The sequence below is a fragment of the Nematostella vectensis genome, chromosome 12 (assembly GCF_932526225.1).
Source record: "Nematostella vectensis chromosome 12, jaNemVect1.1, whole genome shotgun sequence".
Lineage (NCBI taxonomy): Eukaryota > Metazoa > Cnidaria > Anthozoa > Actiniaria > Edwardsiidae > Nematostella > Nematostella vectensis.
In genome coordinates, this window is record NC_064045.1 from 3146135 (window position 1) to 3158073 (window position 11939).

At 36.0% G+C, this 11939-nt stretch overlaps 1 protein-coding gene and 1 long non-coding RNA gene across 3 annotated transcripts in view; both read right to left on the minus strand.

Moving 5' to 3' along the window:
• LOC5516858 (polycystic kidney disease protein 1-like 2) overlaps positions 1–4361 on the minus strand; it is a 30033-nt gene extending 25672 nt beyond the window's left edge. For both annotated transcript variants that reach the window (XM_048719464.1, XM_048719463.1), the window contains exons 1-2: positions 4028–4361; positions 611–650 (exon numbers count right to left, since the gene is read on the minus strand). In XM_048719464.1, coding sequence (XP_048575421.1) covers positions 611–650; positions 4028–4087 — 100 coding nt within the window. In that variant the 5' untranslated portion in view covers positions 4088–4361. The remainder of the gene's footprint in view (positions 1–610; positions 651–4027) is intronic.
• Positions 4362–8208: 3847 nt separating this feature from the next.
• On the minus strand, positions 8209–9318 carry LOC116620886. Its single transcript, XR_004297278.2, has 2 exons — positions 8735–9318; positions 8209–8611 (listed from the first exon to the last, which is right to left on the minus strand). It is a non-coding gene; the product is annotated as an uncharacterized LOC116620886 (long non-coding RNA).
• Positions 9319–11939: the final 2621 nt, after the last annotated feature.

Sequence of the window (11939 nt, forward strand, 5' to 3'; positions counted from 1 at the left end):
TTGACCAAACACAAAGCGATATCAAAAAGAATAAATAAGATCGGGATCCAATGGGTTCTTAGGAAGAAATAGATGGTAGAGGTATCGGGAAAGATAAGTTCGCCCTTGAGATGGGCCTGTCAAAATTGTTGGGGATGTTAAATGGTATTTTCTACAACACTTGCGCGTGATCTCGATTTCCGATTGGTAAATGGTAAATCAAAGGACATACCACGGGATCCGTCATTCACACAATCCTTGCCGGTTCACTTGAAGCGAAAGAGACAAAAATCCTTGATTCAAATTCGAGAAATTTAGTTCTTAATCTTTTCTAGTAAACGTATTTCCCATCCTTAAAAAAGAACACTAAAAGTAAAGATTGCAGTTTTTGAAGCTAAAGTTTTCAATTTTTGTTTATATGCGCGCGCTGCAAACATCGGTTGCATGCGCTCGCGCACGCACTAGAAAATACACCATTTCAAGCGAGCGTCGCTACATTAACTTAGAATGGTTTGGTGGAAAACGGGTGAAATGTATCAGACAGAACACGTGCTGCTATTTAATTCTGAATCAAGTTCCATTGATTTTTTTTGCCGTCGCCTTCGCTTAAGGTCCCCTGTGATGTGCTTACCTGGATCGGTGTCCGATAGCTCTACCTTTGTTGACGCCACCTGCAATGTAAAGAGTTTGAGCCTGTTCATTACTAACAAGAATGCAGGATGCGTGCCTTTCACCGTGCCCCCAGTGCCCCACCTCATGCTAAGGCCCTGTTTCATACGAAATTGATGAAGTTAAATTCCGAAAACAAGGGAAGGGGGGTGGGGGGGGGGGGGGAGAATGGCGGGGGTAGCAATGCGGACCAACTTTTCGTTAATCAAGAAGTTGACTTTTTCGGATGGCGACGAAAATTCGTTACTTTCTGTACTATCCCACATTGCTATACCCTCATCAGCTTTTCTCGTTTTGTTCCCGATACCTCATCCCACCCCACCCGCTAACCCCTTATTTGCTTCACCCTTCATCCTAGGCGCCATATGATAGGATACTAGCTTTTAACTGTCAACCTAAAAGTAGCTCTAGAACAGTGAACAGTGAAGGCTAGCCGTTTCGCAAGCACCACTCCCCCTCCTAAATATGATTTGGAAGCCTTAAACTAATACCCAAGACTACATTAATTGATCAAATAAGGAACGAGAGTTGATAAGAGTTCCACCTCTCAACCTCTTGAAGGGTGGCGGTTTTTGAGATCTGATCGTGTGGTCATGGATAGGAAAACAAAAATATCTAACTAGAGGATTAATTAATAAAGAAACGTCGACGCTATCGAAAACGCCATCTAATAAACTAGCAATCCCGCTTGAATAAACCATAATTGTTCGTATCCTCAGGGTGTAACACCCACGTCTCCTCCAGACACTATGATCGTAAGGCAATCACGTCTCCTCCAGACACTATGATCGTAAGGCAATCACGCCTACTCCAGACACTATGATCGTAAGGCAATCACGTCTCCTCCAGACACTATGATCGTAAGGCAATCACGTCTCCTCCAGACACTATGATCGTAAGGCAATCACGCCGGCCATTGTTTGTGCAGCTGTTTATAGTCATATTCTTTTCATTTGATTTTCAATGAAGTGTTTTCTGAGCTATATACTTACACTATTATTTTTCGTTTATCCAATAGCGTATCTGTACTTTATGTTATATTTGCATTGCAGCATATTTGGAGGAGAGTGTTTGAAACAATCTTTATTTTTATCATATAATCTTTATTATAATCATATATCCAGAAAACGAGATGGATTTAAAAACATTTTTGCACTTCTTTTAAGACAGTCAATCAAATCTTAACTTAGTACGACTGTTGACGTTGACGACTGATTTCTCGTGTTGTAACTATAAATTGGTTTAGAATAAGCCTTATACTCTGATAAAAACAACAACCAACATTGACGTATAACATATGCACACCCCTTTACAAACCTTAGCATGGACCTTAACTCATTCCATAGAAAATTATGTGCGAAAAACCCATCAGAAAAAAGCCTTGATTAAAGCCCGTTAATCCGATTTGCGTGTCACTAAGGAAGCTCTATCCAATAGCAATAAGTATGAGTATGTACTCTCGTGAATGTAGTGACACGCAGGGCGGATAAAGCGGTGAGAGATTAAAAACGTTTCATAACTTGCAATGCACATTGTCTGGTGTGTAAATGACAACATTGGCCTTTTTACACGCTGATTACAAACCTAGTGAAAAATTATATGCCAAAGAACAGACCTTTGACCTGCCTCTGACAAAATGCAAGCAAATATCTCTCAACATGTACACGTTGAACTATTTGAAATATCTGATTTTATCCATTGATTAGAAGATTTAGAATGAGCTTCCGATAATGTAAATCTCCTTTAAAGAATACGTTATCGCTACCATATAGTATCTTTAAGAAATATAGTATCCGTAAAATATATCGATTATTTTGCACACAATAAAGCCGTATATTAGTCGGATCTTGCATGTAGAGAAAAGAGAAGTAAAAGTGATTTTATTAGCATTGCTTATTTTATTAAAGTTATCACATTACTTAGATAAGAGTTATGGTAAGTGTTTTCCTTTGTCGGCTTATCAACACCCTTCTTTTCCATCAAAACAGATAATATTCTATGGTGGCAGTGTAAAATATATTAAAGTGTTTCTTATTCCAAAATAATTTCATCTGAATTTTTCTCGATCATCTTTTCACCCATGGGTGAAGATTAAAAAAAGACAATTATTTTATGTCCTACTTACTCCTTTACAAAGCATTGCATTGTCAGCAGTATTTTTTTCGTATTCGAATCACATTGTTTTTGTGCATTATTAAAAAGTGACCAGCTTGTTTATCGATACATAATTGCACCATTCACCTGACAGATGGCGTTCGCTTCTTGAGCCTCGTTATTTGCAAAGGATTAACTTATTGTCCGTTTTCTAAATAACATTTCTTGTTGTAATGAAACGACATCAACGCGTTCTTTTTACCAACTGTTATCTGGCCCAAGGCAAATTTTAGTTCATACGCACACACTTTTCGATTCAAATGTCTTATAGCTATTCTAATTTACTTATAACATTAGGCGACCAAATGCTTAGCATTTATGAACGGTCAAACTTGACGTGGTAAAAATTTTTAGTTGAAATTACTTAGAGCTCCTTCAATATTGCACCAATAAGCAAGAGTATGTTGAGATTTGTATAAAGCTGTTTTTTCTTAGTTGTGTTTTCTGTGAATACCCGCCTTTCCCATAAAAATTCATTATATGAAATTTTTTGTTTTAACGTTCGCCTTCGTTTTTGTCAAATGTTTTTTGTTTCTTCAAGAATACATGTACCTCTTTTTAAAATCGTTTTTTTTCCAACCAGAATTAATTTTGAGCCCGCTAATTCTATGGTATGCCTTTGCACTTATATGGTCTGGGTATTCAATTAAAAAAAAAACATAAAACGGTAACGGTATCTTAAAATAATAAAATAATATTGCACCACATGATTTCGCCGATGTCTAAAAGCGGTTGTAAATCTTAAAGGCAAGCTGGAAAGAGTTAATAACTGTAAGGTACAGAACTTGAACATTAAAATTACATTGATAAAAACAGATATAGGCAATTCAAGACAAGGTTACGCGAGCGAATAAAAGAGGCAAGTGGGAATAAGAAAATTATCTTTTTTTATGTCACAAATGGCTTAATTTTTTGAAGACCTGCAGGTTCGGAGACAAGTCTATAGCCAAACCGTTCAGGTAATGGCAGTCATCAGTAAGAAAATTAAATATAAAGATAAAGAGGGTGGGATAGAAAGTAAATTGGTGGGACTACATAAATATAAACCTTGCAATAAACTCTCTCAGATAACAAGAGACTGGGTCATATCAGTCTCAGGGAAGACAAAGTTAACGCAGGGTCATTGAAGTCATGTAGTTACCGACTCTGATTTCCTTATTTTTTAACGGCTCTGCGCCTTAGCCTGGAAAATAGAGCCTCGTGTATTAATCACATTGTGGTTTACCTGTTGCGAAGAGGCTCGCAGTGAGAAAATCAAAACAAGGAGAGTCATGATGATCGCCATGGTGGATAAGTGGGTCGTTGTTAGCCTCGTTCACACTCTTAAACTTAGGACTTAAGTCGTCCTGCTCATATCACTCATTAAACACCAGCAGACACAGGTTGGTATTCTATTGGCTGAACACTCGGTCGCTATAGCAATCAATAACGAGCCATAAAGCGGCTCAGATTTGGCAAATTGATGTTTACACTATACAGTCTTTTCATCTTTCACCGAGAGCAACCGGATTAATTAGACATTGTGGCCATTAGGCCTCTTGAGGACTATAACTTCCGTACTTCCAATTGCGGTATTCACAAAGTGAAATATACACAGGAAGAAAGTAAATCAGAAATCACATAAACTGGAAAATTTTTCATCAATTAACATAAACGTAGATATTTTTTCTACTTGTGAAAATTAGACTAAATAAAGATAATGTCAGGATTCTGTCACATGTCTTGCCCTCTAAAAAACTGCTAAATCAAAGTGTCAGGAAAGTGTGGACGTTTTAAATTGGTTGTCGCTTGCTTTTATTCTTTTGTGTGCTATCTTAACACATTCTCATTTTGATCAACTTCAAGTGGGTGTTGATGAATGACCCCATGGGTTGATGAATAACCCCATGGGTTGATGAATGACCCCATGGGTTGATGAATAACCCCATGGGTTGATGAATAACTCCTTACTGTTACTCCCGCAGTTCGGTTACTTCTGCTTGCATCTATCAGTGAAACAACACATGCGGGCAGCGCGTAAGGGGAGGGGCTGGTAGGGCTGAATCTCCATCAATTTTAAAAAAATTGTCATATATTTCTTATATTCACCCCCCTCAGTTTTGTGGTACATTCTTACTTATCACAGTATCAGCCCTACCAATTGAAAGTATGCTCCGTGTTCCCTGAAATGCAGCTTTTCATCTAAAATAACTTGCAGGATGCTTAGTGTAATGTACTACGATATAAAACACCCACAAAGAGAGAATTAATAACTGTGTTTCTAGGTATCTTGAGCCGGTCCCTCTTTTGTGACATAAAATTTAAAAAATTTTGCAGCACATCATGCGGGTAGTAGAGACTTGCATAATAGATATAGGGAAATCGATAAAAACGGGCAAAACTGTTTGTGGGTTTGATGATCAGTTAGATATCAGCTGAATCCATAACCGTTGTTTTGAAGAGAAAAAAGTTCTCTTAACGTCAGCATTGATTGAATTACTATCACATTTCTTGCATGTGCCAGTCCGGGCTTGGGGGTTATGTTGATGTACTTTTAATACAGTGACTTGACATTAAGATGACAAGAAAAATGGAATGAATTTCTTAACCCCCGCGATAAATGCTCGGAGCAGGGAGGAGTCAAATGCCTGATGTACTGGCTTTGATTGTGGGTGTTATTTGAGATTTACTAAGTTTTACAAGAGTGGAGGGGAGTGGGAGGGGTAAGTTAATACATCTTATATCCATTTGCCCCAAGTGCTCCTCTTCCCGCAACCTTACTGTCTCTTCTGCTCGTAACTGCTGCTACCAATATCAATTTTATCCCAATTTTATATTATTATTGTTACAAACCATATATTGTACATAGTTGTTTTAACTATCAATATCCTTATTTTATATATTTGCTCACATCATAGTTTAATTAAATAGTTTAAGATTTAGATTAGATTAGTTATTAATTATATATATATTCTTAGCTAAATCTTAGTCGAAAGGGTGCACTTTATGTGGAGCCAAGCACTGTTGTGTTCCCCCCCCTCATTTATATTTACTTAGTACGATTTAATCTTTTTTTAACGGTTAAAGTTTGTAAATAAATAAATAAATATATAAACAATGACTTTCTCAAAACAAGCAGCTTCCTGATATAGGTGTAAATTATTTTCTCTACAAAAGTTTAAAGAGCCCTTGACACCCACTCCTTTGTAATTTTTTTTATTTAAAATTGGAGGGTATATAATGTGTTAAAACTGAAATAAAACAAACAAAGTTTAATACTTTATTTACCAAATTCAATCGAAAATATCGCACTGGCTTCCGCAAATCAGCCGATGGAAATACATGCTTGCTCACACTTGGTACTTTGCTAGGATGACAAAATGGCGGCTGGTTAAGGTAAAAACCAGGGTCTATTGTAGCAGTTGTCGCCTGAAGTATTGCTAGTGTTCAAAGATCATTTAATGCATAGTGTTATCAACGCTCATTGAAAACAACTTGCCACTTTTTAACACTAACGTTTAATGTCAAAAGATGAAAACAACGAACGCTTGATGGATTTTTTTTGGGCGCCTTAGGTAATAACGGATGTTATGTGATGATGTTTTGATAACGTATCCAGATATTTTATATAGCCCTCTTATTTAGCACCAAAATATTTTTGTCTAAATAATATGATATCATAAATAATATGATATCATAAATAATATGATATCATAAATAATATGATATCATAAATAATATGATATCATAAACAATATGATATCATAAATAATATGATATCATAAATAATATGATATCATAAATAATATGATATCAAAAACAGGTGTTGTTGGTTACTTTGTGCCTACAAGCGAAATGATAAACACCATAACAACTGGAACAATTTTAATTGTTTATAATAATAGCTTGTGCCCGTGAAACATTCACGTTTAAGCAAAAAAGTTACACAGTTTTTTACCCTCTCAAAGCTTTATCGCTTCACCCCTTACTGGACCCCCAACCTCCGAGCAACCCTTGTTGGGCCTCTCTTTCCGAGATTCCTGGATTCTTTGGATCCTCCGATCATGGGAGAGAACCCACAGAAAATCTCTTTTTCTCTCGCCAATAATCAATACTGTTTGTACTTAAATGCACTCTAAATGATTTTATTTGTCCACAATATCATAGTTTTTAGTGTCTGAGAAAGGTAACGTTTTATTTGGCTCAGTTTTTGAGCTGAATTTACCAAAAAAAAAAAAAAACAGACCGAAAAACAGAAAAAAAAAAACAGACCGAAAACAGATACCCCCCTATTTTGAGTTTTATACAGCCAGTCAAAGTCAAACATCCTAGCTTTGTAACAGTGCTTTGCGGTCTCTTCTCTAATCTCTCGTCACTGTGCTAATGCGAGCACAAATTGATGGTTGCTTGTATTTTTTTTTATAAAAAATACAGCTATGAGCATATGTGCCTTAGGATATCCTTAAGTCTATTGGGGCATAATTGAGTGCTGTGATTATGAATATTTGCAAGCAAAGGTGGATTTATGGTAATATTTTCTTGTTTGGCTTTGCCTGGATGAGAAAATAATTTTCTAATGAATCACCACAGCTTTCCTAATTTCCTTTTTTTAAACCAAATTGACTCCAAAGTTGTTTACACTGCTATTATGGGTCTGTATGACCATCCAATCATTTGTTTTGCTTTGGGGTGAAGATTTTTCCCCGGATTTCCTAGAATGCTTTGCAATCCATAGTGGCATCCAAGATTGTTCCACTAGCCTTCAAGGAGTCGACATTGTGTTTTGAGGCCATAGAAATGGACCTGGAGGTTCATAATAAAGGTATCTATTTGTGTCTTGAGCTGTGTTTGCTGATCTCTCTCCCTTGTGTGGTATTTTGAGTGTTTTATTGAGAGGGGTGATTCTGCTTTTCTCTCCTTGTTCGATTTGAAATTTGTCAAAGAACCCGTGCTATTATTTGGCTTAAGAGTAGATGCCAACACCTTGGTTGGATGCATATCTTCAAGACCATTTATCCCTTAGATTGATTCCTGAGTGTCTTTTTTTTGTTATAAAATCCACGTCGATTATAAGATCTAATAAGACATAACATAACTAAAAGCGAAATAACACACTGTCAAAATCAACTTTTTTAAAATAAGAAAAAGTAAATGTGGAGCTCGCATACTCAAGATTCATTTAGTTTCGTTCCGATTGAATAACTCATTCTGCCTCTTCACGAAAGTGATCCTGATGAAATATTATTTAGAAAATATCACTCCTGCCCGGTTAGAATTGCTAATAATCAAACGTGTTATACGACAGGTGAGGTAATTAAGTCCACATACAGAAAAAGTTTTCCTAAAGAAATAGCTTTTTATCTCAAAATCTTAAAAAAAGGAGAGATTTGAGTGCAAGATGACGACGAAAATGTGACTTTTTTCTCGAATAGCTTCTTCTAATGGTCCTTAAGCATGTTATTGATCGTCCATTTTAAAGGATCATGAATTATTTAAAGGAGAAATATGACAACTCTGTTAAGAATGTACTTAAACTTTCTTGACTTAGTAGTAAAGGTATCTAATGCGGAAAATGTGTTAATTTCACTTAAATGCAGGTGAAGCAGTGAATTCAATACTGAAACATCTCCATGACAATTGAAAGATTCTCAAACAAAAGTAAAAAAACAACAACAAACAAAACAGACTGTCTATTTTGTTGTGATGTGTGATCAAGTGGTGTTTTGTAACGTGACTAACGGCGACAATGTCAATGATATTGATGTTGTTCCCCAGTAGAGAGTCTACTAAATAGCATCAGAATTGGATACAATTATTTTCCTCGAAAACCCTGCAATACAATCAAACACTATCATTAAAACAAACCAAAACATATACAGCATCTCCTTTCCGATACCGGAAAATTAAAAAAACTTACCAGAGGAAAGAAAAATATTATTAAATACTGACTTACGATCTTCTTTATAAAAACCTTTTCCACAAGAACGTCCAGCCTGAGATTTCACCAAATTTTAAGAACATGATAAGAACACACCGAGGCTCAGATAGCAGATATTTTTTTCCCCTTTTTAACTCGTGAATGCTTGCAACGCATTTACGAGTTATAGGAGGGACTTCTGTGTCACTCGATCGTCAGATCGTTGGATCGATCATCCGTAAACTTTTTGTGGTCTTTCTGTGCTTTCGCAACACAGCAATTTTTAGATCTTCCTGTAAACTTCCTGTGACCAACTTCCGGTTAAAGTTAAGTACTTTAAAAGAGCCTTGTCATTGGCCTGTGACCGCTATGGTCATTACGTGATATAGCCATAAAGCTAGTTTTCACAGAAAAGTCTTCGATGTGGGTTGAGCGTGCGCATGCGCCTTCGTCACTGACGTCAATCGGTCTTCTACTGTTCAGTCCAATTCAAGTTGTTAGTTTAAAAAAACAAGTAAAATACTAGCAAAGCTTTTAATTCTCCTTCTTCTAGTACTTGAAGATTCGCATCTCTGGGTTTTCGCATTATTTGTTTGAATTTTTGCTGAAAGAGTGATTTTGTGCTGAAAGAGCAGAGCAAAGCTACGACTTTTAAAGTCAGAGAAACACAAGGGAAAAGCCTCTGTTAGCAGGGGCTTTCTTTGCAGGGTAATAAAAGAAAGCCTCTGTTTGCAGGTCAAAAAAAATAGTATGGACTTTCATAAGTTGTTTTTTCCATAATTCATTTTTTATAAATTAAGTGCTAAATATCAAACAAAACTCGTTCAAACGCGCTTATTCATCAAGAAACAATCAATAACGATTTTGCGAATTTCTAGAATGTTGACATGCTTAAAATACATATGACTGTAGCTTGAATAATTATGTCGGGTAGAAGTTAAAACTTCTGTTTCCGGAGAGAATAGGGCGCAATTTGACATGCTAGCAAAAGCAGTTCGAACGGTGAGATACCAATTTGGATAAAAACTAATTTTACTCAGAGGTTACTTCGTCCATGCCTCGGTGGTATAGTGGTTCTGTCGCTTGTCTAAGACGTCAGAGACCGGAGGTTCGATCCCAATATGTGACGTCTAATTTTTTTTATTTTTTTATTTACTTTTTATGATAATAATAAATAATCAAACTGTTCTTGGTGTTTCATCACATCGAAAAGAAAGGACATTGTTATGTACTACCAGCATCTTGGATGTGTTCATCCTTTGTTCAAAATTCATCCTGTATATGTTTTTTTTTGCACACAAGAAAATAACTAGAAAAACAAATTTGCATTCACGGGTTGGCTCACAGAGCCCTTTGATTTAGTCCTGATGCGTTCTAAATGCAGAATCAAATATACTCATAGTAGCAGCCTTATTATTGCTATTGATCATTAGTGTGATTCTCTTCCTAATAATTTATTGGGTATTATATTCTTATATACACTAGAATTTAAGAAAATCGTTAAGAACATATTCAGCCTTTAAATGCCCAGCATCAACTGAAGATTAGTTTTTTTCTTATATAAAAAGAAGAGTGTATTTTGGATAGTTTAGCATGGAACTGCCGTTTGCCTGACTACTGTTTTTCGGCTAACGGTAAGTTTCCGACCAAAAAAAATAAAGCAGCATTTCAAAAAATGTACAAGAAAGCTGAGAGTTACCAGATCGTTTAAAAAACAGAGCGTTATTGCGATTTGCATACTTCTCTCTGTTTCCTTGCAGATAAAGTCATTTTAGACATCACTTTAAGATAACGCTTAAAAAAACTGTTAATCTAGGCTTTGTTTAGAATAATGAAAAAAGCCATAGAATAGTCTAGTTTGTACACTTATCTACAAACATTGAATTAAATGGAATGAAATTAAGACATGAGAAAATGATAAATGCTCAAAATCATAGTTTTGGGCTTGTTAATGAAATTAAGATATGGAAAGTGTGATAAATACTAGAAATCAAGTCATAGTTTTTGGCTTGTAAATGATATTAAAATATAAGAAAGTGTAATAAATACTCGAAATCATATAATAGTTTTTGGCTTGTAAATGAAATAAAGATACGAGAAAGTGATAAAAAGTGAAAAAAAGTGATAAAAAGTGATAAAAGCACTCTCTGTCTCCAGATATTTATATTTACATTTACAGTTATTTCTTTTACGTGTTCCTATATAAATGGGGCAAATAGGGATTTCGAGATAGAAGTGCTATACTTGATTTAACTCTGGCAAAGAAATAAGAGCACTTTGCAAAAGTGCTATCATAACTCTTTTTAAGGACCCTTTTAAAGAGCCCTGGTCAGCCACGCCTTTGTTATTGTTTTTGCTTTGTTCTAATACTTTACTAGGATGACAAAATGGCGGCTGACAGAAGCTGTTTCAGGATTGAAGTAAAGTGTTGGTTTATAGGGAGGTTTATATACATTAGAAGGTTTGCCGTTGGGTCTGTTGGCATTGATAAAAAATGCGTTTCTCTGTGAGGTTTGAGCGCAAAGGTTGATCGCGTTAATAGTCAATCATTAGCTTTTTACTAACAATTTTGAAAAATAAGCTAAGGAAGGATATTCTCTTGAATTATCCCCCTGAATAACCTCGGTTTGCTTCAAAGATGCACACCTCAGTAATAAAAAAAGGAAAAAAAGTCATTTTGTCTTTTACAAAAGGCGTCACGCAGAGAAAGATCACTCACGAAAGTGAATATATTTCGTCCCGTGACAGGTTATCCGGAATCCACAATCCATGAAATAACGGGATTAAGAATCCGTAATCCATGCACTAGGATCCGGAGGCGACATATTCTTTTCGTTCTTTGCGTATTTCATATTAGAAGTAGTATTCAGAGAAACTCAAAATAGATTTATCAAATCATTTAGTCATTCCTATGCTGAATTCCCAGACAAACCCTAAGAAAGTGGTATAAAAAGAAAGACTACAGTCAAGCTGTAGAAAAAACTAGATGGTCTGCGTAGGCGTGGTGTAGACAAGCTTTAAATCAACACAAGGTTGGAAAGGACATGTTGTACGCCTTCCCGCTGATGTTTTGGGCGTTAGCCCTTCGTCGGAGCAAAGTCAAATCAAGACACAGCAAAGAAAAAAACAACAACAAAGAAAAACTTAGCAGCATCAGTAACGCCCGTTTTCAGTCACATGCGCACCCGGTGCATTTCGTTTACGTGTCGCGACATAGTGGATCGCCTTCCCTACCAGCGAT